This window comes from Heteronotia binoei, chromosome 2, assembly GCF_032191835.1.
Source record: "Heteronotia binoei isolate CCM8104 ecotype False Entrance Well chromosome 2, APGP_CSIRO_Hbin_v1, whole genome shotgun sequence".
NCBI lineage: Eukaryota > Metazoa > Chordata > Lepidosauria > Squamata > Gekkonidae > Heteronotia > Heteronotia binoei.
In genome coordinates this window covers 146,444,772-146,465,076 of record NC_083224.1, presented here as the reverse complement: position 1 = coordinate 146,465,076, position 20,305 = coordinate 146,444,772, and the positions used below count along the sequence as shown (strand labels likewise).

The following is a 20,305-nucleotide window of genomic DNA, read 5'->3' as shown; positions in this document are numbered from 1 at the left end:
AAGAAGTAAGAGAGTTGGTAAAATTGTAATTAAACATACAGTCAATTTGGATTAATGCTAAAAAAGTGCAGATAACATATTTCCTTATATAGTAGATTTATTTACAGTATGCTTATTTAGTGAAAATGCTCATAGTGATGTAAGAGCTAGATTAACTGTTGAAAAGGAAAATAGCACAACTGTTTGTAATTTGGTAGATTTGTTTCTAACATGCTCCTTTGGAGAAACTGTTTAGACTGAGATAGACAAATTATTAAGTTGTAATCTTTTGTAATTTGTTAAAGATATGGGTTTTATGTGCTTGTTTTAATAAGGATTTTGTTAAACCAACAATTTAATTTGTGCCTATAGTAGGGTTAAATTAAATTAGATAAAATTGGCGTTGAGATGGTTTTGAAACTTTTTCTTTAACTTTATATACTTATTTGTGTTTAAGAAGAATTGTTTAGATTCATATTGCTACTACTAGTTTATTAAAACAAATTTTGGCAATGAAAGAAAGGAAGGTAAAACATATGGAGATCTTTATACTTGCAGGTAGAATGATCTGAGTATTTATTGGGACATAGAATTATAATTGATATATGTGTACTTCTTTCTGTTTCTGTTTTCCCCATTCTGTCAATGCCCCTTTTCGCCTTTTTATGTATTCTCTGCATTGCTTTTTTCTTTTGTAGTTTAAATCAATAAAAAATTATAAAATTGAAGACTAACCAAATTTATTTCAGCATAAGCTTTCATGAGTCAGAGCTCACTTCAGATACATGTATGCTATAAACTGCAAACAAAAAGGGAGCGGAGAAATCTTCTTAAAAGAGGGCAGTTTTAAGTAAAACAAGGTCCAATTATATAGTAAAGTAAGAGTCCAGTGACACCTTTAAGACCCACAAAGTTTATTCAAAATATGAGCTTTCATGTGCATCCACACATCTTCAGATATAATGAAACAGAAGAAAACAGTTCAAACTTATGTTTGTACCTTATAGTTACTTGTTCATAGTTGTGTTTTCTGCTCTCTCTCAGTATAAGGAAGTTGCATGTTCTAGTCAGCCAGCCCAAACAGATGTGCATTTCTGAGGACCAACTATTCACACTTCCCCTTACTTAACCATAATTGAGCGATTTGTCACTAGTGACATTAGCTATAGGTGGCCACTAACCAGGACTCCCTTAAACCAGGATCGAAAGGTGCAATTTCAAATGGGTTTTATATCTTGATTAGGGATGGGCATGAACCAAATTATGAACCAAAATTTGTCATGAACTGGGCCTGGTTCATGCCATCTTGCCCCAAGAGTCCCCACAACCTCCCAGGTGGTTCATGTGGTGGTGGGGCTCCTAGAAGGTATTTTAAATCTTTTTGAATGCCTTCTCTCCAAGCTGCACTGCCACCATGGCGTAGCTTGTAAAAGTCATTTAAAGGGGTCTCTTTAAATGGTTTTTGAAAGCTGTGGCGGCACTACTCACAAGTGAACAGGGAAGGCATTTAAATGCTTTCTCAGTTGACTCACTGAGTCACATGGCAGCACAACTCAGTGAGTCAACTGAGAAGGCATTTAAATGCCTTCCGAGTTCATTTGCAAACCAATGCCACATCTTGAACCATGAACCTCAAACCGATTAGTTAAACAGAAAGGTTTATGGTGGTTTGTGGTTCATGAGACCTCAGGAACAATGAACCTCCAGATACCTTCATTTTCCCAGGCTCTGCCCATCCCTAATCCTGATCAAAGAGAAATCCTGAATTGCCTTAATCATAATTAAGGTTGGTGCTAACAAATTGCTCAACTACTCTTTAGATGGAGGGATTTGCTCCAGAGGATGGGTAGGTTCTACATGTTCCCAACTTTAGCCTTGGTCAGGGCTTTTTTTGTAGCAGGAACTCTTTGCATATTAGGCCACACACCCCTGAGGTAGCCAATCCTCCTAGAACTTAGAGTAGACCCTGTAAGCTCTTGGAGGATTGGCTACTTCGGGGGAGTGTGGCCTAATACACAAAGGAGTTCCTAACCTGTTAGAAAAAAAAGCCCTGGCTTTAGTCATTTTCAGCAGATAAAAGCAACAATGCAGATTGATTAAACTGCAATGCAGATAGTTCTCCAGTATTTCCTTCCCCAGTGTTTCCCTTATTAAAACAACTTTCCAATTAATTTTTGTTCACAACTGAGACAAATTCAAAGCACACAGATTTTCCACTAGCCAAATCAGAACCCTTGCTCAAATACATTACATCAGCTGCAGTGTCAGGCCAGATTAATCTGAATTGCTTTGTATGCACTGTGGCTGCTCTGGATTTGTAGTGATTTAAAATTGCCTACCTTTGCTCCCGTATGACTTACAAACACGATGCTTACCCTTGAAGAGTGATGTGCTCTTGAGAGCTTTCAGCCCAACTCCCATTCAGCATAGCAGAAAAATAACTAGATCTGGCACATAAAATGGCCCTGGGAGGGAAACAAAAGTAAACATTATTCCACTAGATACAAATATTTATTTTAAGAAAGCTGTTACAAAGCACTGATATTCTTTGCCCTTTGCAAATTAATGTGTGTCTGCTTACTGCATACTTATTTCTCCCAGGATCTCTGGCAATTTTGTCCAATTTGTCACAGAAATGAGGAAAAATACTAGCATTCTGATATGCCTCCAGTCTCATTGTCCACAAACAAGGTTGGGGGGGGATTCTCTAAAACCCCTAGACACCTGGGATTTCTAACATCTTGTGTGTTAAGGGAATGCTATTTCCCACTTAAAGGTCTTTTGTCTTTCTTTTAAAGAAGAAATATTATTTTGAGGGGAGATTTACAGTTTAATATACACTCATTAATACTCTACAATTTTAGACCCGTAATTTCACCACAGCTTTTCTGTTTTAGAATGGTGTGAGAGCTTTCTTCAGTAGCAACAGCAGCAATATTTTTGAATAAGACTGCCTTGCTTCAAAACTAAGCTCTGTCCTGAAGAGCTCATAAAATCTTGAGATGTTTTAGGGTTGCCAGCCTCCAGACAGAGCCTGGAGATCCCCTAGAATTACTGATCTGCAGACTACAGAGATCAGTTCATCTGGAGAAAATGGCTGCTTGAGAATGGACTTCATAGCATCATGTCCCTGCTGAGGTCCCTTCCTTCCACAAACTCTGTCCTTCCCACTCCAGAGCTGGCAGCCCTAATTGCTGTTGCTTGCTTCAAACATAACACATTTCAGATTGATTGCATTTTACATAGCATCAATCTCTCCTCCATTCGCTCTCTCTCCAATCAGCTACTTAATACAAACAATTATTCTGGCTTGGAGGGACTGGGCAAGCAGCAGTTTGCCACTGCATCTGACTCAGTAGACTACTGCCATTTCCACATGAGTTATCTGCTTGGGGTTCAATGTTGTTGGGAAGAAGGGTTTTTTCCTGCTTCCCCATAGCATTGTGGTGCATTTGTACATTTCCCATGGTTTTCCCAGATCTTTCTCAGACCTATTTTGCTGCGAAGGCTTGCAAAAGACAACAGTAAAGCCAGGATGGCTGGCATGTGGGTGGGAAAGTTCAGACTGTGCTGTCCATATGCCAAGCATTTTCCCGACATTGTACCCACAGTGATCCCTCCCTCCCCCACCAATGAGGGCTTTTAGAAGAATATTGTTATGATACTATATTGTTATAACAATGTGGATAACATGTAGGGTTGCGAGGATGGTCAGATCAGCAGGCATGGGATAGGGCTTACCTTTTCGAGATCAAGGAGGGAGAAGCAGGAAATAAATGCAGTGTGCCTACATAACCAGGAAATGACGTTGGCACATTAGTGATGGCAGGGAGAGACCAGTTTTGGGGCAAAACTATATTCTACCATAGAGTTTTGCCCCAAAGCCCATTACCCAATATCACGGATGTGCCTACATCACTTCCTGATTACATAGGCACGTTGTGGAAGCTGAAGCTGATGATGACGATATTGGATTTATATCCCACCCTCCACTCTAAATCTCAGAGCGGCTCACAATCTCCTTCATCTTCCTCCCCCACAACAGACACCCTGTGAGATGGGTGCGGCTGAGAGAACTCTCTCAGAAGCTGCCCCTTCAAGGACAACTCCTACAAGAGCTATGGCTGACCCAAGGCCATTCCAGCAGGTGGAAGTGGAGGAATGGGGAATCAAACCTGGTTCTCCCATATAAGAGTCTGTACACTTAACCACTATACCAAACTGGCTCTTTCCTACTTCTTTCCTGTTGGGGGAAGCAATTCTCACTGTGGAGAGGAATGCTCTGCAGCCATTTCCCCCTGCTTTCTGATAGCTCTGAAGCTGGGGGGGAAAGGCTCCAGACCAGGGATCTCTGCCCCCAACTGGAGATGGGCTAACCTAGTAACATATTCTATGAATTCTCAGCTTTCATTTTTGAACAAGCAAATCCCTAGCCCTTTCCATTGTAAAGATATAAGGAGAAAAGCATATTTCTACAACTGAAGAGGCTAGAACAGGGTGGCCAAACTTGCTTATCATAGAGCCACATAGAATAAATGTCAGATGTTCTGAGAGCTGCAAGGCAGCTCGGTTTTCTCGAATCCTTCTGGCCCTTCGGGTCGGAATGCTTATGTTTCTTAGTGTGCTTCCCGCCCTTTGGTTTAGTCGCCGCGGCCGTTTGTTCTGACGTTCTTGCGCCGTCGCCGGCTTTCGCGGCATCGCCGGACTTATGCTTGCTGGGAGCAATGGCCACTGAAGCTGCCGACCTTGCGCCGTCCCCTTGGGGAGTCAGTAGGGGAGGCGACTTACTTGCTGACGAAGATTGCGACATATCAGGCTGGAGCACAGACTCCATTAAGTGGCTTCTGAGTCTAGCGGCTCTGTTTTTTCGCGCCTGTTTGCAAAATTGAAGGCAGTGCGCACAGGCGTCCACTTTATGGGATTCTCCCAAACAGAACAAGCAAAGCGAATGCCCGTCCGATGTAGGGATTTTCGCCCTACAGCGCGAGCACCTTTTGAAAGTTATTTTACTGTCCCTTCCTTCCATACGCCCGGGGGTGGGGGGTGGGGGAAGGGAGGTCTGAGGAAAAAGCGGGGAAGATATTTATCTAAATCTTTTTTTTTTTTTTTTTTTTTTGAAGATAAGAATATGAAGAAATAGCGAAGGATGAAATAAGAGGAAACTTGAGGAAAACGAAGGCTAGATATCTGAGGTAAGTGAGGAGCGCAACGAGGTAGGACTATCCCGGGCGGCGGTTGGAAAGAAACTGAGTGGGTTGGGCGCCTCCCTCGCGCTACAGGCATGCGCAGTGGATGCCTGCTCCCCAGAGCGGGAGGGAGTGCGCGCCAAAAATAACGCCTAGGCTAGCTATTTAAAATCTCCGAGGTAGGGTTCGTCCTGATAGGAAAACCCATGTGTGGGACTGCACAGAGACCACGAAGAAGATAAGCATATTTCTACAACTGAAGAGGCTAGAACAGGGTGGCCAAACTTGCTTATCATAGAGCCACATAGAATAAATGTCAGATGTTCTGAGAGCTGCAAGGCATGAACAAACACTATGCACGAGTTTCTGTTAAAACTCTTAATACTTTCTATGCACAGAAAGATAAAATACATATGTATGCACTTTACAACACAACCATGCTAGAAGGAGAGTTTTTTTAAAAACAAAAGCTGAGAATAATAGTCCCCATAAGACCAACACAGGGAAAAAATAGGGGATTATTTTTCGGCAAAAATGGGAGAAGGAAACACATGTACATATAAATCACTGACCCCCGTTTGTATCACTAAATATCTCTCTTTGCCTTGACACCAAGGTTAGTAAATACAGCTCCTACAAGAGCAATGAAACTAGGGGGGAACTCTGCACTGCCCTCTTTAATTACATCCCTCCTTCCAGTGGCTCACTCTGCTCTTGTGCTTTCTTTCCCCGCTCTAGATATCTGGGCAACCTCTATGGTGGAGGAAAAGAGTTTGCCAGCCTACCTATTTCCTCCTCCTTTCCTGCTTTACACATGGCGGAAATAGTCACCTACCTATGGGTCAGTGCTCAAAGGCTGACTGAGATCACAATGCTAAGCATGCTTACTCAAGAGTAAGTCTTCACTGAGATCCTCTTCAATCTCTGGGAGACACACAATATGTGTGAAAGAACCACAGTTAGGCTACCCCGGGCTAGAAACGCTCTTTAAAAAATGAGAACTGGAAATTCAGACAACCTGTTACACATATTGCAATAGTGGTATATCAATATGATGATATTCCAGGGTCTAAAAGCTCAAGTGGCCCAGGGAAGAGTGGGTGGCTGAGGGACTGGGACAAAGAAACTGCAGGGAAATGTGCCACATGGAATCCCCCTTACCACTTTGGTTATCAGTAGCTGCATAAGCTACAACACAAGCCTGTCCCTGTGCAGAAGGCACCTATGTCTTGTACCAGTTGAATGACAAATTGATTCTCAGAGTAACCTTGGCTAGAACAAAGATATGGTCAAGGCAACTTCAATGGAAAAAGTTCAGAAGTTCTGTAACAGACAGTTTAAAGTGGCAGATCCTACTGCTGGTGTGAGAGAAGTTTCTGTTTTTCTTTTGAGGTGAAAAGAATCATGGCTGGGAATGGAAGCCTCAGGGTCTGGTAGCTCAAAAGCCTTGACCAGTTTTGTACTTGTCCTATTCAGGTACATACAACAATGCCAAACCAAGGTGTGGTATTATATCTAGATCAGTCCACTTAGTTATCTGTTGCTTAAATAATTTCAAGTTTTACATCTAGCAAAAGATTTTTCTGACCTGTTTAGAAAGACACTGAATCTCATATTTCTGAACAATAATTTTAGTTCAGCAGTACCTTTAATAAGGCAGAGAAAAACTATTAGGACCTGCATCTCAAAGCAGCTCTGGAAACTGCAGCCCAACTGTGCAGACATCTCCGATGCCAGTAATTTATGCTCAATATTGTTAGATTTATTGAACTACTCCAGAATTTTGCTTTCAGTTTCATCTTTCATAACACAACCCTTTCCAGTCCAGCTGTCTTTCAACAACTGCCATCCCAAGTTACCCCTATTCAACTTGTATAAAGCAATCTGTTTTGTTCAGCCTTGGCTCCCTCATCTCCTGCTGGTGAGATTGGCTGCCACACTTCCTGAGGCTGCTTCAACATTCCAGGTGAAAAATAATATGCATATAAAATAATACTCTCTATATGTTTTCTTCGCAGCTAAGATTTCCTCATTTTTTATATCATAACAGAGGAGTTGGCTACCTGAACAGCATTTCAGAATGTATCATACGATTTTTCTTTAGGATTTAAAGACCCATTTTTCATACTTTAAAAAATTTCAAGCAACCCATGCAAGAAACCATACAATTGAATTGGATTTTTTTTAGTATATATAAAGGTCACTTTTAATACATGGCAGCAGTGCAGAACTGCACACCACTGGACATAAGAGAATATTCCCATCAATGAGTGTGTGAACCAGACTACATTACGGGGAGAAAAATGTATTCTTACTTTTCCCCACCTTTCTACTGATGAAACATGGATAGAATGCTAGCACAGCTGTAAAATAATATAAAATACAATACTTGTTTGCATTCTACATGTTGTTGATGTTCCTTGGGAGAAAAATATAACTGCAATACACTGACCTTGTTTTAGAATGTGTATTGTTTCTTGACATACCTGTGCCCATGAAATCGTTTTCCATCAACCCAAATAGTAATATCTGAAAACCAAGATTTCTTGTAGAGCATCAACAATTCTTTTCCTAAAGCAGATGCAGTTTCTGCTTTAGAATTATCTGAAAAGAGAGGTGACTATATTTGTTCACTGTTTTATATGGAAATGTTTTGAAACGAAATCAAAGATTTACAGTTTAAAAAAACCATGCTAGTACAAAAAAAGTCATATATTTGTACAACCAATACCTAGGAACGAGCATGTGCTCTTTATGCTTAAGATCCCAGTTTCAATCCCTTATACCTGCACTTTTTAAAAAAAGGTTTCCAGGTAACAGGGCTGAGGAATTATCTCACTTGGTATAACACAGCTTCATGAACTCATGCATGTCTGTATAGAGCATTTCTGAGATTTGCAGCAGATAAAAGGCAAGACTTTTCCTATTTCAGAGTGTATAATGACGTGCTCTGCTTTGTGACTGATCTCCATTCCTCAATGCAATGGTTAAAAAAAAGGGTACTGAACTTAAGTGCATCAGCTCTGCTCTTACAAACACTGGATGTAAATATTATGGCATTCCTACAGCTCTGTCCCAAGCAAGGTTCATTGGTTTAGGATTTTATATTAAATATATTAAATTTGACATTGCTAGTGGAGTAAATGCAAATCTTGTTGGAGATGGTGAACAAACCCACAATGGCATTTAGGTAACAAAGAAAATCCACAGAACACCATTTTAACCTCACCTGACATAGTTACATTGCCTTCAGCATCAACAGTTCCTTCAGAAATTTCATTTGCAATAAAAGAGGAGGCTACAGTTTCTGTTTCTACAGCTTCATTTGAGGAATACTGATGACCAGATGTCCTTTCACGATCTTGAGCATCCTGTAGACTGGTGGATTTAAGACTTTCATCTTCCTGTGTTAATCTAGTCTTTGACACTTTTTTCTGAAGAATCACTTGTTCAGCCTCTTTAACATTTCTGTCAGATGAATACACAACCCTGGGAAGAGAGAGTCAGGCTGCAATCCTGAGTGCACTTACTTGAGAACAAGCCCCCCCCCTGAGTTTAGTGCAATTTATTTCCATGCATTGAATTGTGATGCAGCACAGTTTATGGAAAACATAATACAAAATGTTTTGCATAAGATAATACATTCTCTCTTCATGAGATTTGCTAGCAAAACCAAAAAATATTGGATCCTAGTCTTTGACCAGTTAGCTAAAATAAGAAAAGCAGTATAATGCCACATCTCCTTGTCAGGCTCTGTAACTCTATCATACTGAAATTGCTATTGAACTCATCCCAGGGCAAGAACTACCCAAAGCAAAACTGTACTCGATGAGATGGGCGGAAAAAGCGGAGCTGAGAAAATTCTTGGACAAAAACTTAAACAGGGGGTTCATCCAACCAGCCACAGCACCGCACGCGGCCCCAGTGTTATTCAGAAAGAAGAAGGATGGGGGGCTTAGACTTTGCACAGTTTCGTGGGATAAATGCCATATCTATGTCAAACACTTACCCCATCCCACTAATCAAAGACTTATTAAGCACAGTATCAGAGGGATGCATCTTTACAAAATTAGATCTGAGGGAAGCTTACTTCAGAGTCAGAATTAAGGAAGGGGACGAATGGAAGATGGCGTTCAACACCCCCTTGGGACAATTTGAGTACCTAGTAATGCCGTTTGAACTACAGGGAGCCCCGGGAGTGTTTATGAACTTTATTAACGAAGTACTGAGAGAGTACCTGTACAAAGGGGTGGTGGTGTACCTGGATGACATCATTATCTATTCAAAAGATCTACCCTCCCACATAAAGTTGATGAGGAAAGTTCTCAACACCCTACTCGAGCACAAACTTTATGCTAAATTGTCAAAGTGTGAATTTCATCAGAAAGAGCTAGACTACTTGGGGTTCAGAGTGTCGGGAAAAGGCTTAGCCATGGACCCAGTGAAAATACAAACAGTGCTAGACTGGGAACCCCCGAGGACATGGTAGACAGCTACAATCTTTCCTCAGATTCGCAAATTTTTACTGGGGGTTCATAGAGGGATTTGCTAAAGTGATGTTGCCACTAACAGACTTGTTAAAAACTAAGGGGCGGGGACCCGAGGCGAAAAAACCAAGCGCGAAACTAGCGTGGTCCCACGAGTGCCAGAAAGCGTTTGAAAAGTTAAAACAACTATTCACTAGTGAACCAATCTTAGCGCACCCCAATGAACTGAAACCCTTCGTGGCGCAATGTGACGCTTCCGATGTAGCCGTCGGAGCAATATTGATGCAAAAAGACTCAGAGGGCAGATTAAAACCCTGCGCCTATATATCCAAAAAGTTTTCCAACAAACAACATAATTGGTCAGTTTGGGACAAAAAAGCATTCGCAGTGACATTCGCCCTAAAAACCTGGCAGTCCTGGCTGGAAGTAGCCAGAGTACCATTTGAAATATGGTCAGATCACAAAAACCTAGAAGCGCTCACAGCACGCCAAAAATTAATCACCAAACAGATTAGGTGGGCGGGGTTTTTCGCCAAATTTGATTTTATGTTACGACACATACCGGGCTCAAAGAACTTTTTAGCCGACGCCCTCTCTCGGCTGCCACAACATGAAAGCCAGCGGGAGGAGACCATAGATTCACTCATCCTGCCTTCTAACGTTACTGGGGGCGTGACCACTCGGTCAGGGAAAAAGACCGGGAAACCAGAGCCGGGGGGGGGGGAATAAATTAATCACAGAAACAGAGAAAGAAGGGGAGGAGCGGCCGGAAGGGCTGGTGAAGGGAGAAGGAGGATTTTGGTATTGGGAAGGGAAACTGTATGTTCCCAAAAGCCTCCGCCAGGAAGTACTGCAGCATGGTCATAGCAGCAAATTGGCCAGGCATTTTGGCTATGTGAAAACACTCCACCTAGTGAGCCGACAGTTCTGGTGGCCACAAATGAAAAAAGATATTTCAGAATTTGTAACGTCATGCCCCACCTGCATCATGGCCAAAAGGAGGGGAGGGAAGATCCCAGGTTTACTCCGTCCAACCCCTACAGCAGGACGGCCATGGTCAGTGGTATCGATGGACTTTATAGTCGAACTACCAGCATTACAGGGATGGACAGTGATTCTAGTGGTGGTGGACAAGTTTTCAAAACAAGCCCACTTCATACCGCGCAAACAACTTCCTACAGCTAAAGAACTAGCGAGGCTATTCTTCCAACACGTTGTGAAACTACACTCGTTCCCAGACAAGGTCATTAGTGACCGTGGCCCGCAGTTCGTTGCCAACTTCTGGCGGGAGTTTTGTAAATTGACAGGGATCGAGCAGGGACTGAGTTCCGCCTACCACCCGCAAACGGACGGACAGACGGAACATGTGAACTCTCTTCTCGAGCAATACCTAACAATACCTTAACTATCAACAAGACAATTGGGTGGAACTATTACCGTTTGCAGAATATGGCTACAACAATAGCCTGCATAGTTCAACAAAGACCACCCCTTTCCAAATTGTGAATGGATATGAAGGGAAGCCTTTTCCTAATCTACCAGTGACTAACACCACTGGTTCCCCCACATCGTGTCAACAATGGTGGGAATCACTGGCCAAAGGGTGGGAATTAATTCAAGAAAATCTAGAAGCAGCCAAAAAGGATTACAAAGCACAATTCGACAAAAAACACTCGCCCGAGTGGGACTTCAAGATGGGGGATACTGTATTCCTCTCAACTAAGAATCTGCCTCTACCACAGTCGTCCAGAAAGCTAGCCTACAAGTATTTGGGACCATTCAAAATAAAAATAATAATAAATGCAGTGACTGTTGAATTAGAATTACCGAAAATGTTTAGTAAAATTGATCCTGTTTTCCATTGCAGTCTTCTGAAAAAAGATCCTGGAGCTACGTATTGGCATCCATGCCCTACGACGCCCACCCCTATTCAAGTGAGGGGTCAGAGTAATCATGAAGTGCAAGAGATATTGGATGCCAAGCTCAAGCGGGGAACATTGCATTTCCTAGTCCGATGGAAATATTTTTCCCCCTCTTGCAACGAGTGGGTTAAGTCAACTGATCTAAGGGCACCTCTTCTTTTAAAAAGATTTTACCTACTGCACCCAGACAAACCCCGAGCACGAGCTTAGGGGGGGCAGTATGTCAGGCTCTGTAACTCTATCATACTGAAATTATAAAATACTAACCAAATGGACTTTTCTATACTAACCCCTAGCCTTTGTGACATTGTAGTCACCATGCATATCAAAGGGGACGTTTGAAGTGTTAACTTTGTTTAGGTTGTAAAGGGAGCAAAGGGAGCAACCGTTAATAGATACCGCCGCTGGCCAGCATCTTCCCAGAGGCTAGGAGATATGCAGAGGCTCTCGTGTGAAATTTTGCACCTTCACTCCCTGTTGTTTTGAGAATAATGTCGTTGTTCAGATATTGCTTTGATATAGATTCCATAAGACCCAGAAACACCCCTGCCAAGGTATTAGTCTCAATTTCTGTTTCAAGCTATGAGTCTCCAATAAAGTATTACATTGTCTCAAATGAATACAGCCTTGAGTCTCCATCGCCTGACACTCCTGAAGATACACTATCCAGATTTAAGTTTAAAAATAACCTAATAGAAGCAGCACTTGCTAATGTTTTACTTACACAGCTTCTCAAGTGATTTGCATTAAGTAAGACTGTGCCAAATGTAAAATCTAATTATAGTTTTTTTTAATGCTCTCCAATTTGAGGTATTTTAATCATTCTGAATTAGCTCAGCCTTAAATAAATATGTTCCAACTTCATCACAAAAGTACAACCTTGCCTAACACTGAATCTTCTCACAGCAGCTGAAGGAAGAATACCTTACATTGAGGTCAACAACTGGAAACCCCTTAGTCAAATTTGGCTTCATAAGGTGTAAGTACCTGGTGGCTGCTCCATTGCTTCCCAAGATACATAAGTGGTATAAAGGAAGTGACATCTATGGCTACAGAACATGTCTGACAGCAACTGTGTGGGGAGGGGAACTGAAACACTAGCCTACCATACATACTCTTTCTGGAAGGTGGTTTAACAGAATAGATGCCAACCCAAGTCTTTACATAAAGATAAATTTGTACAGCCAAATGGATTCATTCAATACATCCAAAAATGCAGAAGCATGTGTGCAGTTGTGCTGCAATACAATGCATGAGATGCTAAGGAAGAAATTTTAAAGAACCCTATACATTTGGGAAGGGCAGCCATGAAGGACTTTAAAAGATTCTTAAGTGTAAGGATGTGTGTTGCTGCTGACCAAGATAATTCATTATGTTATTATTATGTATGGGTTTGAAAGTTGCATAATGAAGAAAGCTGACAGGAGGAAAGTTGATAATAAAGTAGATAATAATCTATTGCTGGTGATTGCAAAAAACAGCCCTATTTTTAAACATGGATTTCACTTTAACTACATAAAAGGAATGCAAATTATTCATAGCTCATAATCTTCAAGAATGCCATAGAGGACAAGTGCAGTTTTGGGGGGTTTGCTAAACTCAAACAGCATTATTAGTAGTTACATAACATTGATCACATTCTTTAGAAAGGCTTCCAAAGAACTATTTCCTAGAAAGACTTGTTGGGCAGTATGCATGAATTTCTGGAGTGTTAAAGAGTATGCATTTACCTTTAAGGCATAAACACTCTTGTACAAATCAGTTTTGAAAATGACCTCCAGACAGACACTCTAAACTGTGTGCTGCCATCAGATGAAACTTGTCTGTGTTTATTAGAGAATTCATAATAACCCCAGAAAAAATACGAGATAGTCTCTGGGTTGAGCAGCCTAGCCAGAAGGTATCACACGTTATCATCAGACCGTCATCTAAATTAAAGATGCAAAATTCTTCTACCCTTTGGGAAGTTATGCTGACTGGACTGTTAACATCTTGATAATCGAGGGAGGGGGGCTGACAGTTCTCAAACAGCAATCCAGCGAATTAGTAATGACTCTGGCCCACAAGGAAAAGGAGAAATAAGCATACAGGCAGAGATGTAAAAGCCAGTTTCCCAACATTCTGTCACAGTCTAGCATGGCCACGAAACAGATCTCAAGCCAATGTCACCAGAAGTGGACACAGGCACTTCCGGGTTATGTCGCCTTGAGCTCAGTGGGGGTCCACGGAACTTGTCTCTAGCAGCCCCCCTGAATCAGGGAGACCCTGAAAGGGTTTCTTTTCGGCATGGGGCTTTGCAAGAAGCCAGGGGCATAGCGGTGGCTGTTCCTGTACTTCTTGTATGCCCTGAAGCTCCGCCGTCATGATCGCCATTACAGCAGTAAGAGGTGAACACCTGACCTCTTGCTCTTTTTTTTCTTAACAAGCTTCTGATGCATCGCTTTCCTACCTCAAGCATGGCAATTCTACTCGGTAAGTAAGTTTGTTTTCAATACCACTGGCTAATGGGTCATTTTGCATAACAACAAACAGGACAGTTCGGGAAAGAGGCAGATTCCCCCCACCACCACTTTCCTGTGAATGAGGCTTCGAAAAGACAAAGAACAACTTTGAGCATTGGCAACAATTTGAATTAGACTGAATATAGATACTCAAATCGACCCGGATTATAATTGAATATATGTTAATGACTATTCTCAGAGAATGGGGTACAGCATGCTAGTGGGCAAAAATTATAAATTACTGTTTTGTGAGACCAAAGTATCCACCCACAAAAAAGGATGGTAGTTAAGCTGATTTACTGGCTGGCCTACTCTACATTCAACTGCTTTCTGTTTTCATGGGTCTTCTGGGGTGATGCACAAGCTACTGTTCAATTGCCAATGTGCTACCTATTGGAGACCCCTGCCCTAAATAGGACTTCCCACAGAAACTAAGAAGATGGTTTTCTGCGAAAGTGGGTAATTTTGTTTGTAAAAATGTAGTAATAGTAGTAGAACAAGGAAACTCTATAAGAGACTTATGCATCAATATCAGATAACAGGAATGCAAACTTCTTGACACCGAAGATAGCTTTATGGTGGGTAAAATTCCTGCCAGAAATTTATCCCTGGGATCAGTGTATAATGGATAACAGGATATAATGGGGTAAGTGTGAGGGATCCACTGATACAGACATGTTGCTCCATTGGTGTTTGGAAATAACAGCCAGCCGCATTGGCACAGTTTGAAAACCTAGTGAAGTAAAAGTTGCTGCTCTGTAAAAGTTGCAAATAATGAAAAAAAAATTAAATCTTGCAATGTATACAATATTCATGTTAAAGATCCAATATTCATACAGGATAAAGAAATGAATAGCATAATTTATTCCAAAATATAAGAAAACTGGTTGTTAACTGTGTCATTTAGTACTCTTAATAAATTTAATTTACTTTTCATATGCAAATCAAAATTTTCAAGTGCATTTTCTTTAGGCTGTTTTCTTCCAACAGCGAGACTATATAAAGCTCAAAATTTTCCTGTGATCAATCTTTCCAAAACCATTTTAGAGCTGCACTTCTGTGCATCAGCATGGCATTCCATCATTTTCTTTCCTTCTTTTGTCCATGCAAATCCCTTGATCCCCAGCATAATCATTTTGGGTTGTTAAAGGGGACCCACAGAAAAACTGTTTGGCTCTACACCACTATCTGATGGAATCTGTACCAGCTTCCAAAATCTGGCTAGGACTCTTCTTGCAATTGTGAACATTACCCTAATTAAAAATCTATGTTCTTGTTTTATCTCTTATTTACGTTAACTCCAAAGGACTATTATTGGATCTGAATGAGAGACAGTGTTCCAATAACTTAAACTTTTTCACAAGTCCATGGTATGTAAAAACACTACCAGCATCCTCCCACATCTTCTTAGTTACACTGAAATGCGTTTTCTACATTCTGTTTGGTGCATACATCATTTGTAGATAACTTTTAAAGAATTCTTGCTTAACCCATGTTCAACACACACCAATTTGATTCTAAACATATATAACTCCATCGTTTTTCTGAGATGTTTACCCAAAGGAGTGGGCAATTCTTAAACCAGGAAAAGAGCAAGAACAAAATGCCCTTCCAAGTTTAATTCGGAAAAGTGACCCTTGGCTATCAGATATTAGGAAAATACCGAATTAACACTCTACAATGCAACTGTGGATGGAGTGACAACAGAAACGGATCAGAGAATCCCTCAAGTCTGATACTTCCTCTAATGCTTTTTTACTTTCTCACTTTCTGAAAAAGACAGTACTCTTCACATACTATGATGAGCCTGGCCCAAAACATCTTGAATATTCATCACAAGAATTTATTACTACCTGTACACTTCTCCTTTGGAGAGTTGTTTTTTAACCAGAGATGATTCTTCAGAACACACACAAAGCCAATAGTCTTTATTTTGACTATATAACTATAAGAGCCAAATTACTTGTCTCTGTTAGAAGAGGTGTCTAGGGGAAACAGTCTGGAAGTAGCTCCAGACTGCACATGCCTCTCCTCAGAGAGAGATGCATATCTTTGGATTGTGACATTATGACGACAATAATCATAATGTGATAACTATATAGCATATGCATTATTTTTATGACTGCAACAGCACTGAACAAGCTGATCATAACCACACATTCTGAGACTGACAGAAAGCTGGATGTGAAGAAGGGAGTACAGCAGAAGAAAGAAAAAAGAGTAGCAGAAAGATTCAGGACATAAACATTTTAAGAATATACCCTTTAAAATAATTTATGGCATTCACTACCACAAGATGTGGCAATAGCCATTAACAGAGGCTTTTGAGACAACTAGTAAAGTTCCTGAACTATTAATGACTATTAGACATAGCCAAACAGAATCTCCATCTTTTGAGACAGAGTACCTCTGAGTACCAGTTGCTAAGGAGAAATGAACAACTGAAGAAGGCTGTTGCATCCAATCCCTGCTTGTAGAGGCATCTGGCTGGCTACTGTGGGAATCAGAATGCTGGATTACAGTAACTTTTGATCTGATTCAGGAATCATCTTATATAGGAGAAGATGGAACAAGAACCAATGGAAAGGGAACACACTCTTGCAGAAAATATAAACCAGTGGCAGCAGAGAAAGGAGGTGGCAGGAGTCAGCACCATGCATGTAGACGTCTACTTAAATACTGTGTAAAGATGCCTAGAAATGTTCTAAATAACTAGGAGATCAGACAAATAGGTATGCTATTTATACAGCTTTCAGCACAGGCATAAAATATAAATGGAGGAGTAAAACAAGCAAGATGACTGCAGAGGAAGATAATATTGATTTTGCTATATGTAACTAGGTCCCTTCTGATAACCTCCTTCTACCAGGATGTCAAATTTGGAATTAAGCTTTGCAGTGGGGGGAAAGTTAAACAAGATGAAAGAGCTACCTTCAAAAGGAATTAAAATAAGTAGGGCATCTGAAAAACAAAGCTTTAAAGCAGAATTTTAATGGAGGTCACAACGTTTGAGATACAAGATGAAAAAATCCAGGGTGGAATTGTAGCCCTCCCACAGCTGTTGAAACTGATAAAAAATATTTGTTTCTCATATTTTGTATCACAGGATATAGTGATAAAAGAATTCAATTATTGTTGTACTGTAGAGATTCAAAGCCATAGAATCAAACAATACAATATGCTGCAAGCAATTCCCAAAAATTTGATTAACTGATTATTAACACTTTTAAAACACAAAGCATTGCTGACATTGAAAATTTCCACGAATGCTATCGTCTCCAGTAAGAATGGCATCCATATGACAGGTAGAGAATGTTTACAAACATTCTTTGGGGCCGTAAATAGCATAAATAGAAGGTTTAGGTTTATTGGATTTATATCCTGCCCTCCCCACCGAAGCAGGTTCAGGGCGGCTCACAAAAATAGAAACAATAAACTACAGTAAACATCAACAGAATAGTTCCAACAATTAAAGCACTTTAAAACAATAAAAACAGTTTGGTGCTAATATCAGATTAATTTTTGATGGTATTCCGAGCTCTTCGGTTTTCTCAGTATCGCTATATCATTAATAAAGAAGGGTGTGGTGCGTGAGCATTCTAACCTGCATGCGCACACCATTCTATGTACACTATTTATGGACTCAAAGGATCAACTTTTTAAAAGGTTCCCTACCTTTGTGATGTGGATGAATGTCTGTCTGCCTGTCTGTCTGTCTCTCTCTCCAAACACACACAAGAGAACCTAAGGCAGGGATGTCAAACATGTGGTCTGGGGGCCAAATCAGGCCCCCAGAGGGCTCTTATCAGGCCCCCAAGCAATTGCCTGCTGTCTGCTTCCTTTTCCCTCTCTATTGCTTCCTTCTGCATCTCAGCTTGTTTTGTCAGGCTTGCTCAATCACACTGGAGCTACAAAGCAAAACCTTGCTTTTCTCCTTTAGTTGAGGCTCCTCCCCCTCTTGGTCCCCTGGAAAGGGAGGGAAAGAGCCAGAGCTTCCTTTGCCCAGCTCCCTGGATCCCATGGAGAAATACAAAGAAAGCACCTTTAAGACCAACAAGTGCAAATGTTTTAAGCATGTTTTATTTTAAGTTTTTTAAAAAAATCTTTAGTCATGTTTGTCTGCGTCCTTTAAAAAGTTTATCTCTCTGCTACCTAATCTTAAATAGGTACACACTTGGCCCGGTCCAACACAGCCCAGCCCGACAAGGTTTCATTTAGGTCAAAACAAATGAGTTTGACACCCCTGGCCTAAGGCATATGTGGGAATACATTACTGTCCTTCTCTTACTAAATAGTGCAAAACCAACAGAGTATCAGCTATTGATAAAATGACTAGTCAGACAAGGGCAGATGGTAAATATGTTGGAACTTCTATCCAGTTGAATATGACCTCATTGAAAGATACATATTCATTCATTGTGTACTAAAACAATAGGAACTGAGCAATAACCTTGGAAATCTACTGTTTCTTGTATTATTTCCCTGAAAAATTTTAGCACAGTGTAAATTTCAGAATATGGGATAAATATTTTTAATGCTCAGCTGTAATGCAAATATTCCTCTACAGTATTATCCAGTGTTAAATGCAAAAACATTACTACTTGATTTGCCTAAAACTTCCTGAATATGTACCAGTTAATTTGATCTTGCTGCTGCTAATCGGAATTGACAAAAATCTTTGCTTTTCAAGCTGTGGGCACACTGAGAACGGCTTTTCTCTGCTTCAGTTTATAGCATGGCCAATAAATTATACAATAGGATTTATACATATTTTACTAATAATCTGCCGTGGAGAAGGAATACTGTCATGGTTACATGACATGAAGTAGCACGAGGGGGATACCAAAAGACTATCCAAACAGAGAGAGATTACAGCTGAGCAGGGTAGATATAATTAATAATACACCTTGAGATAATTATACTTTTGTTAGTGTATACTATCTATTTCTTACTTATCTTGGGCCTATAACACTAGAGTAACTGTTGTATATAGGTAGTTTGAACAAAACAGAGACAAAACAAATTCCTGTAATCAAAGAATGTGTAAATAAAATAAGCTGAATTCAGATAGCTCCTCCCTGCAGGCTTAGTAAACACACTTAATTAAAGAATATGTTTCTTACTCTTACACAAAAGAGAACAACTAATATGCCATTCCAAAATGTAATTTGAGTTTTCAGTGGCCATATCATTTAAACTGTATGAAAAAAAAATTGTGACCTTGTGGAAGACTGCAGAATTTTGATATGCTAGTTGTGGAAAGAAATTCTTCCCTGAATGTAAAACTTTGATAAACCATTGTCGTAAAACACAGTGGAAAACTGGTTCTACGTGCACGCTACCTTCTCATGATTGTTATGAACTGAAATAATATGGAGAGGAATAGAACCACACAATGTTGGTATCTGTCAAAATGAGACTGGTTCTCATCTTATGAATACTTATCTTTCAAACTTTTTCAGATTGCACACTCTGACAATTGTGTTCCATTTCCACTTGCTGTATTTTGGATGCGGTATATGTAAGACTGTTCAGTGATATATTTAAGAGATTTGTAAAAAATACACATAAGTACTTCATAAATTGGTGTATTGAGACTTTGTCACATGGAGGCTTCATGCCTATTAATAACCTTCAGGTGAGGGCTGGTGAGCACCCAGTATTACAACTGATCTCCAAATGACAGAGATTAGTTCCCCTGGAGAAAATGACTGCTTTATAGGGTGGACTCTATGGCACTGTACCCTGCTGAGGCCCTTCCCTCCTGAAACTCTGTCTTCCCAGGTTCCACCCAAAAAATCACCAGGTAATTCCCAACCTAGAGCTGGCAAACTGGGACACACCCACCCACAAATGGCTGTCACTGCATCCTTGCAAGGTAAGGCCGAAACTACTTTTCTAAACGGCAATTATTAAGGACCCTGAAGATGAATTAAGATCACTTCTGGCATTGGAAGGCTACCCTGAACACTATACCTACAATGGTTTTGCAAGGGAAATTTCTGAATAGGCCCTACACTGATAGAATTTGCCCTTGGGATCTTAATAGGATTGATATATCCTTTCACGCTGTGCTGGAATGCAGATTTTTTTGAGATTATGAGGGATTACTATATTAAGCCTTTATTTAACCAATCATTGCTCCCCCCCCCCCCCCGATACTCTGGAAACCCTGGCTCTTTTGCTCAGTGATAAGAATCCTAAAATCACTCTAACAATTGCAAAAATTG

The 20,305-nt window shown here is 40.5% G+C and overlaps 1 protein-coding gene across 1 annotated transcript in view; it reads right to left on the bottom strand.

The window, feature by feature from the left end:
- The window catches only part of BTBD8 (BTB domain containing 8), a 65,243-nt gene that overhangs the window by 35,425 nt on the left and 9,513 nt on the right, over window positions 1–20,305 (bottom strand). Inside the window, exons 3-5 of the mRNA XM_060232184.1 lie at window positions 8,395–8,654; window positions 7,652–7,769; window positions 2,355–2,444 (exon numbers count right to left, since the gene is read on the bottom strand). Of these exons, the coding sequence (XP_060088167.1) occupies window positions 2,355–2,444; window positions 7,652–7,769; window positions 8,395–8,654 (468 nt within the window). The remainder of the gene's footprint in view (window positions 1–2,354; window positions 2,445–7,651; window positions 7,770–8,394; window positions 8,655–20,305) is intronic.